Source organism: Lepidothrix coronata, unplaced genomic scaffold (genome assembly GCF_001604755.1).
Source record: "Lepidothrix coronata isolate B3197 unplaced genomic scaffold, Lepidothrix_coronata-1.0 Scaffold125, whole genome shotgun sequence".
NCBI lineage: Eukaryota > Metazoa > Chordata > Aves > Passeriformes > Pipridae > Lepidothrix > Lepidothrix coronata.
The window spans coordinates 357,904-373,253 of NW_016690305.1; the positions used below are offsets into that span (position 1 = coordinate 357,904).

General features: G+C 58.6%; 1 protein-coding gene across 1 annotated transcript in view; it reads right to left on the reverse strand.

Moving 5' to 3' along the window:
• Positions 1-6: 6 nt before the first annotated feature.
• The window catches only part of KIF1A (kinesin family member 1A), a 38,598-nt gene continuing 23,254 nt past the window's right edge, over positions 7-15,350 (reverse strand). The window contains exons 20-42 of the mRNA XM_017826179.1: positions 13,058-13,310; positions 12,893-12,978; positions 12,440-12,578; positions 12,110-12,278; positions 11,677-11,767; positions 11,194-11,312; positions 10,977-11,032; positions 10,137-10,245; positions 9,968-10,034; positions 9,792-9,876; positions 9,333-9,438; positions 7,275-7,301; positions 4,298-4,412; positions 3,939-4,072; positions 3,733-3,794; positions 3,476-3,621; positions 2,998-3,210; positions 2,772-2,849; positions 2,370-2,494; positions 2,092-2,238; positions 1,783-1,975; positions 1,589-1,707; positions 7-491 (exon numbers count right to left, since the gene is read on the reverse strand). Of these exons, the coding sequence (XP_017681668.1) occupies positions 449-491; positions 1,589-1,707; positions 1,783-1,975; positions 2,092-2,238; positions 2,370-2,494; positions 2,772-2,849; positions 2,998-3,210; positions 3,476-3,621; positions 3,733-3,794; positions 3,939-4,072; positions 4,298-4,412; positions 7,275-7,301; positions 9,333-9,438; positions 9,792-9,876; positions 9,968-10,034; positions 10,137-10,245; positions 10,977-11,032; positions 11,194-11,312; positions 11,677-11,767; positions 12,110-12,278; positions 12,440-12,578; positions 12,893-12,978; positions 13,058-13,310 (2,682 nt within the window). The 3' untranslated portion in view covers positions 7-448. The remainder of the gene's footprint in view (positions 492-1,588; positions 1,708-1,782; positions 1,976-2,091; positions 2,239-2,369; positions 2,495-2,771; positions 2,850-2,997; positions 3,211-3,475; positions 3,622-3,732; positions 3,795-3,938; positions 4,073-4,297; positions 4,413-7,274; positions 7,302-9,332; positions 9,439-9,791; positions 9,877-9,967; positions 10,035-10,136; positions 10,246-10,976; positions 11,033-11,193; positions 11,313-11,676; positions 11,768-12,109; positions 12,279-12,439; positions 12,579-12,892; positions 12,979-13,057; positions 13,311-15,350) is intronic.

Sequence of the window (15,350 nt, forward strand, 5' to 3'; positions counted from 1 at the left end):
TATCAGTTAATTAGGAAGTCCTAAACTACCACTTTCCCTTTGCCTGGGGGCAATTCCTCCTGCTCTCCCACCTCTGAGCTTTACTGAATTCCCACCTCTGTAGATCAAAGACCAGCTTTTAGCCAAAACTACCCTCCTCACTCCCTCCCCTCTGACAGGGACCTTTTTGGAGCGTTAGATGGTGTGATATGAAGGTCACCCATGGGAGGACAGGCAGAAGATGGCACGAGCACAAGGAATCCTGCCCAGGCAGGTCCAGGCTTTTGCAGCTACAAACGGAAGTGAGTTTCCCCTGTGAAGGTGTGAATCGAGACAGATCCTTCCATGGAGCAGAGAGCTGGGGCAGCAGATGGTGTGAGAGATCAGACATTAACATGGGGAGTCTTCAGACAGAATCAGCTATCTTGATCCTGTTGGCAGACGGATGAGGTGGAAGGTGTTTTTCAGGTTAGATTCTCATCTGGGCTGTTCTCCTTCTGGACAGCTTGGATCTGATTTGGAAAACAAGGGACAAAAGGTGTTAGAGATGTGGACAAGGAGAGGTGTGGACTCCCAGGTTTAGTGTCCTGCCTCCAGGCTGATGCTTGAATCCAGACAGAACTGGAGGGACACAGAGTTAATGTCTCTTTAGCCAGAGCATGCACATTTCTGTGCATTTACTCCTACTCCTCTAGACCTGCCACTTAAGATGCTCTCAAGAACTCCATGAGATGGTCTTGTTGAGGAATGAATACATTTAGTGCAGGTAGCTCGGTGTGCAGCTGCAGTTCCAGCTGCAGGTTGAGCTCTGGGGTGAGAGGCTGTGAACTGCTGACCCTTTGCATAACAAAGGACACCTGGACCTGTGGCCAAGGTGGGTGAGGGACACTGACACACACAGGAGGAGCTGAGGAACCCAGACTTTCATGCCATTAGACTGAAGGGGTATAAAAGCCTAGGGTTTCCTTTGTTCGGGGTCCCTCCTTGGAGGCACCCAGCTCCAGCTGCTGTTTTGTTATTGCATCATGATTAAATTATTTTAAGGATTGAGATGTCTGAGATTCTGCTATGAGAAACCGGTGACTGAGCCTGTGAGGAAAGCTTGTCTGACTGTGAGTGCGGTGAGTGAGAGTGAAGCAAAGCCACTTTCAGCTCACTGGGACCTCCCACTGCGAAGGGGTCTCAGTCCCACCTCAGGTGGTGCAGGTGTGACTTCCAGAGTGGCTCCTGGATGGTCAGATAGGAAGGTTTCCTTAACAGTCTCAAAAACTCTGTGAGACAGTCTCAACAACAGTGACAGGCCAGTATCCCTACCACCAGGCATGGATGTTGCTTTGAGCTCAGCATAACAGTGCTTCTGTACCAGCTGAGATCTGGCCCTAGACTGAAGCATTTAAAAGTGGAGGAGCTGAAAGCAAAATCAATATGTTCCAAGTTTTGCTAGCTGACAGCCTGTCCGGACACAGGTCTGTAAAGGAGATGCTCCCCACACCCGTCTGGGGGCTGCTCCCAGGGAGAGCACTGGGAGCAGGGTAGGGAGCATGCTTGGCTACCTGCAGACCCCCACCAATGGCTTCTCTGCACCCTCCTTCCCCCCTGTGCCCGGTACCTTATGGATCCAGCCAGGAGAGGGTTGAAGGCGTAGAGCCAGTCGTGCATGTCTTTGTCACTGCTCGCCTGCAGCAGGATGCCCCTGTGCTCCGTGCACACCGCAAACGTGTTCGGGGTCTGCCGAGGGAGAGCCGGGGCTGAGTCTCTTGCTCAAGGGGGTGCATGGAGCGGGGCTGGCTCCCGGTGCCCTACCTTGAGCATGGCCTGCTGGTCCTCACTGTACTCCACTTGGGCCTTGGAGAGGTTGAGTATGGCCCTCTCAACTGCATCCTTGTCTGAGTTGTAGATGTAGACGTATGGGCGCCGAACCACCACGAAGCGCTTCACCCACCCATTGGTGTGGGGCTCCAGGAAGTGCAGGTAGCCCTTTTTGGAGACGATGGGGCTGCAGAAGGGACCAAGGTCAGGGTGGGATACAGACCATGAGGAGGTGGCAATGGTAGGGCATGGTACCACCTGCCCATAGGCACTCCCCTCGTTGGCTGCCCCAGTCACTCCTACCTGACTCGGATCTCCTGGATGTCAGGCACCAGCAAACGCTGGGGCTCCTTCTCCTCCTCAGGTCGGCGGGCTGGGGACTTCTTCTGCTCTCCTTCTACCACAGGCTCCAGGTCAGGGCTGTCTGCCCTGGAGGAAACCTGCTGGGGTCTGGGGAAGGAGGAGAGGCTGGAATGTAGGAAGAGTATGGCTGGGAAACATCCATAGGCCAGAACTGTGTCCCAGTGATACAGCTGCCCTGCTTGGGGAATGCCATCAGAACCTCCCCACCAGCTTCTTACCTGACCTCCGTGGCATTGTAACGTCCTTCCACCAGTGATGGGCAGGTCGAGGAGGGGGTGAGAGTGGTGACCCCAAGAGCTGACATGGAGGGGTCTCTCATCAAGGTCACGGACATTTCAGACAGCTGTGGAGGAATGGAGATGTGGACTAGAGTTTCTGCATAAAGCCAGGCTCCTGCTCATATGGGGAGAAGCAAGACCCCTGGCTGGCAAGGTACTCTCCTGGCATAGTCCTTAGAGCCACCAGCTCTGGGAATACCAGGGCAGGCAGAGGGAGCAGAGACCCTGGAACAGGGATGACTTGTGCCATAGTGCCCATCTAGCCCCTGCCCAGCCATTCCCCCAGGCACACACCCTTCCTGGCCCCCACAGGCCCCGCAGAGCCCGTGGCAGCAGCATTACCTTGCTCTCACTGGCGCTAATGCAGACATGGCTGTGGCTGTACTCCCTGTTGAAGGTGTGCGTGAGCAGGCGCAAGCACTGCAGAGAGAGGAGAAGGACAGTGGGGCACGAGGCACCTTCCTCCTCCCACTCCTCTTGGGCTTGCTACTGCCACAATCCCCAGCCGCCCAGTGGAAGCCACTTCCTGGCTTCATCCCCGCAAGCTGGGGATGCTGCAGGATGGTACCTTCACAGCCAGCTCCTTCTGCCTCTCGCTGGGGGTTTCAGGGGGTGAGGTGCGGCCCTCAGGGGCCCCGTCGGCAGAGAGTGGGGAGGAGACGCAGGAGGTGCTTCGGGACTCAGAGTCCTCACCGGAGCAGGGGGACAAGGTCTCCAGACCCAGGCGCTGGGTCGTCTCCAGCTTCTCACGCAGTAGCAGGTAGTGCCTTGTCTTCTCCACCTAGGCACAGGCACTCAGGCTCAGGAGTGGCCCCCTTCCCCCTCCCCAGGCCCCCTTAACCCCATCTGCTCGTTAGCTTTGGGTCTGCTGGGATCTGGCTGACGGCAATGCACAGGAGCTAGTGGCACAGCCCTGCTCCTGCCTCCTCCTTCAACCAGGAGGGCTGTGACATGCAGGGTGGGGAATCTCCCCAGCACCAGTAGGGTGAGGGGCTGCTGAGCTGCCAGTTGCACCATTTCAGCCCATTTCTAGCTCAGGCTCTTACTTCTTGCAGGAGGCTGAGTTTCTCCAGCTCCCACTGATGGTCAAGGATGAGGCTGTCACTGCGGGGCCGCCAGCCAGCCAGGTTCTCCTCTCCCCGCACGTAGGCAACGGAGGTGTCCAGAACACGCCGTCGCCGTCTCTGCATCCCTGTGGGCACAGACGCACAGCTGGGGGGGACAGACGCACAGCCTCCAAGCCAAATGCCTGGCTGTGCCTCCCAGACCCAGGTGAACACCTGGGCAGAGGCGTGGCACCCACCTGGGCTGCCGGCATCGGCCACACGGCAGAGGCTGAGCTCATAGACTCCGGTCACACGATTGCTGTGAGCAAAGAGAGATGAAGCGTTACTGGCTCTGCCACATCTCCACATCCCAGTTATTTCACCCAGGCTGCTGGGTGAAAGGAGAGCTCCAGTCCTTGGGTGAGGGTTCTCCTGTCCCCAAAAGGCAGGAGCGTCCTGGTACCTCTCAGAAGCCCGCAGGCTGCCGCTGCCAAAAAGATTGCGGATGGAGCGGGAGGCAGGAAGTTTGGCATCCCGGGAGTAGAAAACCATACAGAAGTCTTTGGTGATGACGGCGGGCTGAGTACAGTTCTCCATCTGCAGCAAGGCAGGGGGGAGGCATCAGGGGGCTGCCCAGCAAGTCTCTCCCACCCCTGTGCCCAGCAGTTTCCACTCCCAGGGTCCCACAGGGCCCCCGAGGCACAAGTTGAACCCTGCACTCCATAAGCACTGGCTTAAGAGGAGCTCACGCTGGCTGCACCCCAATGGCAGGGGAAATACCAGACTTTGTTGGTGTATAATGACCCCAGCCAAGGTCCTTGCCTCGATGTAGGCTGACAGGGTGATATAGATCTTCTCCCTGTACGGGGTGACACGGTTGAGCAGCAGCGAGTTGTGCATGGAGCTGTCCCACGCCGCCTCAAACTGGTAGAAAGTCCTGCCAAAGAAACACAGCAGGGCAGGTAAAACAACCCCCCCTGGAACCTCTGGCGAGCGAGCAAGCAAGAAGATGCCATCGTCCCCCCCACAGCGCTGCAGCAGGCCTGCAAGGACACACAGACATGCATGTGCAGTGGGGACAGGTGGGGACAGCCACTCCAGAGGACACAGGCTCAAAGCAAAAGGGCATAAGGTGTGGTGGGAGGAGGACATGGCACCCTCGAAATGGCCAATGGGGTTTTGGGGAGCAGGGACTGTGGGAGGAGGGGGGGCTCAACTGGGGTGCAGGCAAGGCAGAGCAGGCTGGGAAGGCAAAGGAGGGCAAAGGAGGGTTCATGCCCCATCCCCGTGCTCAGAGCAGGGGGCTGCCATCCCCAGTGCACCCAGGCCAGTCCCCACCCTCCAGCCTGGGGCACACAGCACCCCTCAGCCCCTGCCAGGAGCGGCTGCTGCCATTCGGGTGACAATGGCCAGAAGGGAAAGGAGGGAGGATGCTCAGCACTGAGAGGCTGCTGCCAGCCCACCTCTGGGTGTGCAGCCCCCCCACCAGCCAGGTCCCTTTCCCCAGGGCTGCCCCTGTCTGCCAGCCCTGGGCCCCAGCAAGAAGCTGAGGACCATGATTCAGTGGCTGGCCCTTGTCAGGCTGTCTCCCCTGGCTCTTGGTCTGCCCTCATCGCCAGCCCCATTCTCACCCTGCTGCCTCAGGCCCCTTGCTGTGTCTTCCATGGCTTCCAGGCTGAAAGAAGGAGCAGGGGACACCTGGTCCCACTCATTTATGCCTACAGGGTCCCGGAGAGGACAGCACAGCCACTCAGAGCCAGAGTGGCAGCTGCCCTCCTTGGGTGGGCAATCGAGGGTGGGGGAAGCAGGAGGTGGCTCTGGTAAGAGAGCGTGGGGGATCCCTGTTTCACCCCATACTGCACTCCAGGGCTCCCTCCCAGGCCAATCTTGGCTTTATGGTACACCCACTCCCCAAAGCCATCCAAAGCTGCCACAGCCCTGGCTCTTGCCCGAGCGTCCTCAGGAAGCCATGGCTCAGCCATGTCTCACTTCAGCATGTCCCCAGAGCAGCATCCAGGTGGCTGAGGAGCAATTTTAACAAGAGCTGGGGGCAGCCAGCAGGAGCAGGGAGAGGCTCTGAACTGTAATTTCCCTCACATTAGAAGAAGAGGGAGAGTGATGCTTTCAGAAGGTGTGTAAAATACATAAAATCCCCTGGCGTGAGACAGAGCCAAGGCAAAGGATTGCTTTGCAGACACAGGTCGCTTGAGAAGAGAGCACTCCCCAAGGAGGAGGAGGAAAAGAGGAGCCTCAGGGGAGGGGAAAAAGAGCAAAAAGCAAAGGGAAGAGGCAAAGGGGAAAGAGAGAAAAGCAGGAGGGACCAGACCGAGCAGGTGCGCGTGAAATACCTAGTGTCATTTCCCAGCGAAATGCTATAAGTGGAAGGCGACCCAAGGACAAACACACACACATACACACACAGAGAAACGACAGGTCAGAAGAGCCCCTTTTGAAGGGACTCAACCCGTATTAGCACTGCTGGCCAAGGGAGCTCCTGCCTAGCTGGACCCCAAATGGGAACCCAAAAGGAGCTCGGTGAAGGCAGACAGAGGCTTACCTGCCTGGGTGGAGACCCTCAGCCTCCGACTTTCCTCACAGTCCAGCAGCTCGGAAGCAAGCACATATGCTCCCTATCCCCTTAACCACCCTCATACCATCGCAGGGCAAAGAGCTCCCACCCAGCACAATCCCCTGGGACGGTGCCAGTTGGGGGGGAACAGCCATCCTACCACCACCCACACAGCAGATGATTTCTTGGCCCATCCCTTGGTCCACAGGTCTCTCATCACTGTGCTGAGAGACCATGGGCAACCTCTCCTGCAGTGGGGGGCCTGGATCCATGCTCTATTCAGCTGGGAGGGACAGCTGGAGGGACAGCTGGAGGGACAGCTCTGCCCTTCAACACCTCTGAGCAGGACCAGCTTTGAGTTGCTGTAAAGAGGACAACCTCCCAGGCACAAAGTTATGGAGCCCACCAGAACTCAGGGCATCCCATCCCTTGTCTCCCAGGCACATCCCCCTCTTCTTCCGCCGTGAGCACAGCGGTGAGACGCCCCCTCCTCCGGGCCCTCGGCGATGCTCCCATCCAGAAGCTGCTGGCACATCCCCAGCTCTGGTGCCTCTCACCCACACGCCACTCACCAGGCTCACCCAGCAGTCCCAGCTAAAGCCTGCAGTTCTGGAACAGCTGCTGCCCCTTTACACAGGGGTACAACAGTCTGTGCCATGGTACGGGTGTGTGCCCCCACTGCCGCGCCTGCGTACAGACACACTGCCCGTGTGCCACACCTACACCCACAGGACAACCGTGCCCGGGGTGGCCAGCTGCTGCCACACCAACTGCCATTGTCACTGAGTGCCTGGGAGAGGACAGGACATGCTCCAAAACTCCCATTGTCCACACCAGCCCTGCAGCTACTCCAAGTGGCATCAGGGGCTGAGCTGGGGCTGGGGAAGGAGACAACGAGGGTCTGGCACACTCGGTGCCATATGCCAGAGAGATGGGAGAGTAGCGAAGTCGAAAAGCAAGAATAAAACCAAAATCAGGCAATGGGGATGCAGGCGTGCGAGGGGGAGCGGCAGCCAGCCAGAGCGTGGCCCAAACAAACAGCAAAAGGGGCCAAGTGAGCGAGAGGTGCCAGGGCAGGAGGGAGGAGGGATGGGGCATGTGGAGGGATGAGGGGCTGGATGTCCAAATGCTGCCTCCGGCGGGAGTGAGCGTGCCGAGGCAAGGGGGTAGAAAGAAAGAAAGGAGAGAAGAAGGGGGAGTGGAAAAAAACCCAATGGAAACAAATAATACCTAGGCATATCCGAATCAAGAAACTGCCTGCAAAAACACAAAACAATCACATGGTTAGTGTGGGCTCGGATGGGCAGCAGCAGCTGGGGGAAGCGAGGGGGGACACCAGGCACTGCCCCCCATGCCTCCTCTCTGGGGCCTCCTCTCTGGGCACTGGATGCAGGAATGGATGGGTTCTGGGGAGAGCTGGACTACTCCCCCAGCCTCCTTCTGAGTGGCTCCGGGGGGCTGGGAAGGCTGCAGAGGGGGAGCTAGAGCTGCTCCAGGCAATGGAGGCTGCGTGGCACAAGGCAGCAAAGCGGGGAACGCAAGCGGCTGGGAGGAGGATGAAGTGGGCACTACCCCTGCTTGCTGCCTTCCTTCTGCCTGGCCTCACAGCTGCAGGGCGAAGCATGCGTGTCTGCATGCAGGGTGGAAGCGGGGGGCACTGCAGCTAGTGCCCTGCGGGCAGCTGGCCGTGCCCTCCTCCCTGCCCAACAATGGGCATGGGCTCCATGGGATGGATATGGGATGGATATGGCATGCACGCCAGCCTGTGTCCCCAGATTGGGGCTGACCCTGAGGCACAGACTCTCTGAGCGTGCAGATGCAAAATCCAAGCCCCCTGTCTCCATGCTCCTCTCCACACCCCAAGCATCCCCTCAGCCCAAGCTATGTCTCCTTGTCCTGCAGGACCTGTGGGGTGGAAGGCAGAGCAGGAGGCATGTCACTCCTGCCAGGCTACCCTAGACATGCTGAAGATCTCATTTGGCTGCACCTGGGACAAAGTGGCCAGATCAGGAGCTGACAAAACACAGTGCAGCCCCAAGAGCCCGTGGGTGCCACAGCCACCCAGCTCCCAGCGAAAAAGCTACCATTGCTCCACTGGGCCAGGCCTTCCTCTCCTGACCATCCCTATGTGGCCTCCTTCTGTATCCCCAAGGCTGTGACAAAGTCTCCTGCTCCGACACTTGCACACACACTGACCCCATGACTTGGCTTTGCTGCCCAGGTACTCTGTGCGGGTCACTCTGCCATGTCCAGGAACTGCCTGAGCGTGCTCAGGGTAGCACCTCCCATCCAGAGCCCCATCATTCCCCTTCAAAACACCCTGCCTTGGGACAGGCCTCCTCGGGGCAGTGGTAACCCAAAAAAGAAAAGAGAAAAATGTGGTCCCCATTCCTCACCACGATGATCCTGCACCAGCAACCACAATGCACAAAGCCAGGGACCAGTCCTGCTGCTCCTGGTGCTGGCAGTGACCATCCCCATTTTGTCACGGCTGCCGCACCCACACATTCTGGCCAGAGACCCCCACCAGTCCCCTGAGGTTCACCAGTAGCCCTGGTGCAGAGGAGAGCTGTGCCCTCTGCACCCACTACTCCCCCTGCCGCCGAAGGACCCAGCCAGGGAGATCTTAAGACATAAAGATCTTCCAGTCCTGCTGCTTTCACACTCTGTCAAACGTACAGCGGGGACACCTCTAAGCAACATGGTCTAGTGGAAGGTGTCCCTGCTCATAGCGGGGTTTGGAATGAGATGATCTTTAAGGTCCCTTTCAACCCCAACCACTCTGTGGTTCTATGATTCCATGACACAGCACCCTGGGACAGGCAGGAAGGGGTGGGCATCCCCAGAGTCACCCCCACCGATGGGAATAGCTTTCCTGCATCACTTCCACACAGATGGTCACAAGTGGCCTTTCCAGCAAGTTTGCTGGGAAATGGGAAAAACAGCCTATGTGGCAGGTCCCCCCCAGCCACAGAGGTGGGACGTCCTCTCAGCACTGGCACCAACTGGCTGTGTCAGGCGATCACAGCTGGTACCAGAGAACAGCACCCACACACAGATTCCCTGTAGTGCTCTCCCCAGCACATCAAAGTCTTAGGGAGGAGGAGGAAGAGGGCTGGCAGCCCTGAACACCAAGCAGCTCCAGAAAAACCCTGCCTCAAGGCAGCAATGGGTCAGCAGGACCCTGCAGAGGGTCCCAGAGCTCTCCAGGGAAGAGAGGGACTGCTGCTTGCCCCCGTCCATCCCTCACCACAGCAGGGGAAGAGCAAGAAAGAAAGCATCACGCACCGGTCATCCTGGGAGGGGTGGATGTACCCGGAGGAGAGGATGTTCAGGGACAGGATGTTGGGGTCAATGAGTGACTCGTCTGCTTCTGGGGTGTTCCGAATTCGACCTGCAAACACAGCAAAGGGATGCCTCTCAGATGACAGGCAGTGGCCCTGTGAGGGTCCCTGCAAAGACAAGGGCAGACCACCTGCCTGCAGCCCCCCCTGTCAGAGAGAGCAGCTGCCCAGCACTTGGCCATTCAGCACTGGAATTCTGGTCCAGCTCCCGGACACGGTGGCAGGGGGTGAGGTGTCCTGCCCAGGCAGTGTCCTGGTGCCACCTGCCAGGCAGCTGCCACTTTGCTGTTGCAGGGCAGGAGGGGAGATGAGGTGTAAAGTCCCTCATGGGAATGTGGGAACGTGGGAACGTGAAACAGCCCAAGAAGATGACTTGGTGGGGCTGAAGGCTGGCTTGGCTTACCCACAACCAGCTCCCGCACTTCCTTCCAGCGGATGAGGCTGCCTGTTTCATGCACCAAGGTGACGGTGATTCTCCTCTGGATGCCCTGAGACCCACGAGGCCAGAGAGAAGGGACAGTGGTTAACACAGGTCCCAGCAGGAGTCAGAGCCAGGACAGCATTTTGGGCAGAGAGTACCTGGTGGAGGAGGAAGGTCCCATGGCATGGCATGCCTCCACGATGGTCCACAACAGCAGGGATGTAGCTGGAAGAGAGGATTGTGGCGTAACACAGAGTCCTGCCAGCCAGCCCAGAGGTGCTGAGCACTTGGCAAATCCCGTTGCCTCCCTTTCCCAGCAGGACTTACTCGCCATTGGCCTCCAGCTCACAAATCTCAAAGAAGACCATCAGGTCGTACTTGCACTGGCAGGGGCCGGCACTGGGCCGAGTCATGGTGCTCAGCTTTGTTGCAGGCACTGCAGTGGGTTGGAAAGACAACTAAGAGGTTGAGCCCACCACTGGGGGCACACGATGGCAGGGAAAGGGCAGAGCAGGCAGGGACCGTGGGAACACATGCAGAGGCGGCAACAAGAGCGTCATCCCAGGGAGCTTGCCAATCATCCCAGGGAGCTTGCCAATCATCCCAGGGAGCTTGCCAGTCACTGGCGTGCCTTCTCCCTTGCCTTGCCTAGCATGGGGCACCAAGGGTGTCAGCATGAGGCTGGCCTCACCCATCCCCAGGATGCACACCAAGTGCCTGGAGTCTCGGCGTGAACACATCCCAAACCACACAGTGCAGCTCCAGGGACAACCAGTTTGGTTGTTTGGGGACAACTTGTTTGGGGACAACCAGTGGGAGGCTTCCCTAGTGCTGGTGTGGTGACTGCACAGCCAAACCCCTGCAACTGGAGTTTCAGCAGCCAGTGCTGAGGGGACCCCAACACCCCTGTGGGACGGTGGGGCTAGGTGGACATCTGAGCAACCCAGGACAAAGAGCCTCCTCCCTGACACTCTGCAGGAGGTGAGATGGAGCCTTTGCATCTGCTGAGTATTGCAGAAATTAGTGTCTAGGGCTTTGGGGTGCTCTGGCCCACAGAACATTTTCTGAGTGCCCCTGCAGTCCTAACTGGTCCATCTAGGGAAGGGAACACTGCACCCAGCATGGGAAATATGGGCGGGAACAGGAGTAGAAGGCCAGGTTCTGTACCTGGTTTGGAGAGCGGCATCACACGGGGGAAGTGGCGCCGGGACGGCCTCAGTGGGCTGCAGACAGAACCAGCTTGGTTAAAGCATCCCCAGGGATCCCCAAACCTGGACAACCCCACCTATGCCTTGGGGCCACCCTTTCTTGGGTCCCCAGGCAGCCTGCTGCACCTGGAGCCCCCGGGGCAGCCAGGGGCTGGGGCTGGCCCAGGGGTGCCCACCTCAGGACGTCCTTGCAGAGAGGCGGGAAGGGGTGCTGCTGGTAGTGGCCAAACACCTCAAACACAATTGGCTGGCTCTTGATGTATTCGATGAAGGATTTGGTCACCTCCACAGCGATCTAGAAGAGAAAGAGCCACCGCCAGCACAGTTTAGCTGGGAAAGGGGACAGAGCCAGTAACAGCACCCTTGCGAGGGTGCAAGCCTGTCTGTCCCCTGCATTCCTCACCCATTCCTCCCCCCATTCAGGGATGCTCTCCCCACCAAGACCACTGCTGTGAAATCCCAGCCTTTTTGGGTGGACAGCAGCGGCTTTTGGTCTCTCCCTCACACATCCACCATCTAAGGTTGGCTTAGCTGGGTGGCTGTGAAGGGCTGGGAAAGCCAGGAGGAACCTGCTGCCCTGGGGAGAAGATCCAGCCAATGGCCCCGCAGAGACCCCAGCAGCCACACGGGCAAAGGGGTGGAAGGGGAGAGTTACGCACATTTTGGACGTGATAGAAGCCCAGTGGTGGTCCTCGTCCCGTGTTCTTCAAGGGTTCTGTCGAAAAGGCCTCATCGTGGCGATGGATGAAGCTGTGGAGGCAAGGAAGGTAGCTGGAGGGCTGTGGGATGGGGACATGCTGGAGCAGGGAAGGAAGTGAAGGCAGGAACCAGGACAAGAGGCCGCTCCCCCTGGGGCTGCCGCCTGCACCCTTAGCTGGCACAGCTTTCCCCAAAACTGATGAGAGTCTTTCCCTGCCTTTTGCCAGCAACTGAACAAGGGCACTGGCACATTCCACAGCCCTTGGTTTTGCCTCCCCATCCACAAAGGGCTCACAGGTAGGGGGGTAGGGCTTCCTGACGTTCACCACCAGCTCCCAGGTGATGGCTGGAGCACGGTGGGAGATGCAGGGCTGGGAGATACTGGGGGCTCACTTGAACTGGCAGAAGATGTCTGCGTATTCTGCAGAGATGCTGGAGGCTTGCAGGACCGTCACACGGAAAGTGAAGATGCTGCCCAGCTTCAGGTGGTCCAGAGCCACCTCCAGCGGCCCATCTGGCACAGGCTTCTCAGGGCTGTCCAGGAGAAGGTCCTCTGGGGTCACTGCAGGGATGAAGAGGCCCTTAGCAAGGCAGGGTGTCACCCCTTCAGTGTCTGCCAGCAGCCCCACACTGGGGCAGTGGGCCGTTGATGCTGGGGCGGGTGCAAGAGGCTCTGTTCTGGGACAGGGGACTGCTCCCAGACTGCCTGTCACACCTCCTCACCTGCGCAGGTGTTGTTGTTGACTTCATCAGCAGAGGGACCCAAGTCGCTGACCTGCCCCTGGCCTTCAACAATGCGCAGCTCCTCCTGAGAGGTCCCCGAGCGAGACATCCCCACAGACGGGCACGACTCTGACTGGAACTGTGCCGGAAGTGGGGCTCAGGGATGCTGGTGATCCCCGAGGTGGTCCCGCTTGCACCACTGCTAGCACCCTAGAGCACCAGGACACTCCCCTGCACTCCCCAGCTCTCCCCTCCCACGTTGTGGCAGCCCCTCTGGGACACAGGCAAGGGCGGGGTGCACGGGTGGGTGCCCAAGGTCTGGGGTCTGCCTGATGGTCCCTTTCCCATGATGCCTGCACCTCTAGGAGCCTGGGGGTCCCTGTGGGGAGCATCGTGGTGGCAGGCAGAGGTCTGGGGTCCCTGAGCACCCACTGAGAGCTGGCCCTGCTGTACCTTCTCAAAGTGCTGATCATCAAAGGAGATCTTGGCTGTCCCCGATTGCCGTACACCAGAGCCGTAGTCAGGGGCTTCTTCATCCGCTGGTGGAGGGATGGGAGTGAGCCAGCACAGGGGGTGCAGGGGATGCAAGGGGCACATTTTGGGAGCACTCTCTCCTACCTGAGATGGCCTGGACGGCCACGCGCAGGAAGCCCTTCACCTCACCCTTCTCGCTGACGATGGCCACGCGGTGGACCAGGGGCACAGGGTAGAGGAGGTTGCTCAGGTAGACGAAGGCCCTGCCAGAGAAGGGGGGGGACACACAACAAAGGGGGAGAATGGTCACTGCTCCCACCCGCAGGTCCCCAGGCACGGCTGGCGTGGCCGGCAGCGGCCGGGATCCCAGGTCACCGCTCAGGGCACGACCGCGGTGCTGCAAAGCAAAACTAAAGAGAAGGCAGCCAGGGCCAGGCGAGGGGGTGGGGGCAGCGGGTGGGCAGCGTGTCGCGGGCGGGAGGGTGGGCAGGAGGGCGGCACGTGCCGCAGGCAGCACCACAGAGCACACTGGACTTGCGGACCCCTCCAGCTGTCACCTCCGTGGCAGGCAGGACTGGAGGGGGCTGCACTGGTGCCACCATGAAGCTGGAGGGCAAGAGGACCTTCTCTGTGGTGGAGAGCTGGAGGACTTAGGCAGGAGGTGCTGTGACACAACTAGGGGGTGGCTGCAGAGTCACTGTGGGGAGGACAGGGGCAAGGCAGGGGGAAGGGTGGGTGACGAGGGAGATGGAGGCTGTCAGGAGCAAAGGAGGTAAGAGGAGGAGGTTCTGGACAGAGGCCAGAAGTCTTCAGAGATGAACCTGCTGGGGTTTCCTGGCCCTGGCTCTGCCCACAGTGTCGCAGGACCACTGGAAGGAAGGCTGCATGGCATGACTGGTAGCATGGGTGGCCTGTGTCCTCCCTCCCCATCCCTTCGCACACATAGCTTCGGGGTCCCGGGTCACCTGCCAGCATGTCACAGGGATGGATGGCATGCCTGGCAGGTCTGAGCCTCCCTGCTGTCCTCCGTGCCATACAGGTCACCAATGCTGCCACAGAGAGGTGCTAGGGTCCAACATGATGGCTGCAACATGTCGGTGCCAGCACCTCCTGCCAGGCCACAGCTCTCTGTTTCTCAAGCATTTTGGGTCCTCTTGCTGCCTCTCTCCACCTCACTGCCAGCTGTCCAATGGTCCTCTGGGTCTGGCCATGGTGGCATTCCATACCCTCCACAGTGACAAGTCACCTTTGGCGCCGAGCTCCCTGCTGAGAGGTGCAAGCTAGCAGCACTGCTCCCAGCAAGAGGGGGTGTGGGGTGCCCAGCACCTCTCCCTGGGGCACCCACCAGCGTCTTGACATGCAGTGTCGTAGGGTATTGCAGGGTGGGATGGCGCAGGGGCTGGTCAGGACATCTCTGCTTCAGGAGGCTTCCATGAGGGTTGCAACTCCAGGTGGCTGGCAGCGCTGCTCAGGGCATCCCGACCTCACAGGAATCTTCTCAGACATTCAACGGGACCCCAGAGTGCCCAGGGGCTCTTGCAGCCCTACATTTGCACCTCGATCCCCAAAGTCCAGAGGTTCCCCTGTTCTGATGACTCCCACTGACCTCCAGCTGCTGCTCGAGGCTTTTTCCATGCAAAGTGTCTCCAAGGTCTCAAGCAGGTGATGCCAAATGAACGTCTCCTGATGGGCCCATCTCACTGCATCTCTTCTCAGATGCTACCAGGGACAAGTGGCTGGACCATGCCAGGGCTTCCTGACGGGACCACACGCTCAGGGAAGCTCTCAGAAGCACAGGGATCTGGGTGCAGCCGCCCACTCAAAATCACAGGGCAGCTGCTGTGAAAGCCAAGGGGTGGAGAGGGCAGGGAAAAGTGGGAAGGAAGTGGGGCAGGCAGGGAGGAGGGGGACAAGTGTTTCACTAGAGGAAGGAGGGCAGGGACACTAACCACAAGATTGGTGAGGTGCAAAGATGGCATGCTCAGACCAAAGAAAAGCCTTTCCAAAGGAAGACAAAAGTGAAATAACCCCAATTTTCGCTAAAGCTTTGAAGAGATAGAGCCAGCAGCTAAAAAAAGAATAAAAAACCCCTTAAAATAACCAAAATGAAAAAAAAATAGAAGAAAGAAAAAAAAAAGAAAGAAAGGGGAAAAATCAAAGACAAGATCCAATCATAAACCAATCCAAGCACACTTCACAAGAAATGTGGCCGGCAGAGCTGCTGCAGGGGGAGCCAAACCCAGGGCAGACTCAAAAGAAGTTGGAAGGCGCTGAGCTCTGGGGAACATGCCCCCGGCACAGAGTGGGGCCGCTGCCACAGGGCCTTGTTTGGTTTTTCGAAGTGCCCTTGACAGTTTTGGGGTTGTTTTGATATGTTTTTTTTTTTTTTTTTTTGTAAGGAAAAAAGGAAAAAAGAAAAGAAAAGGGGAAGAACCCA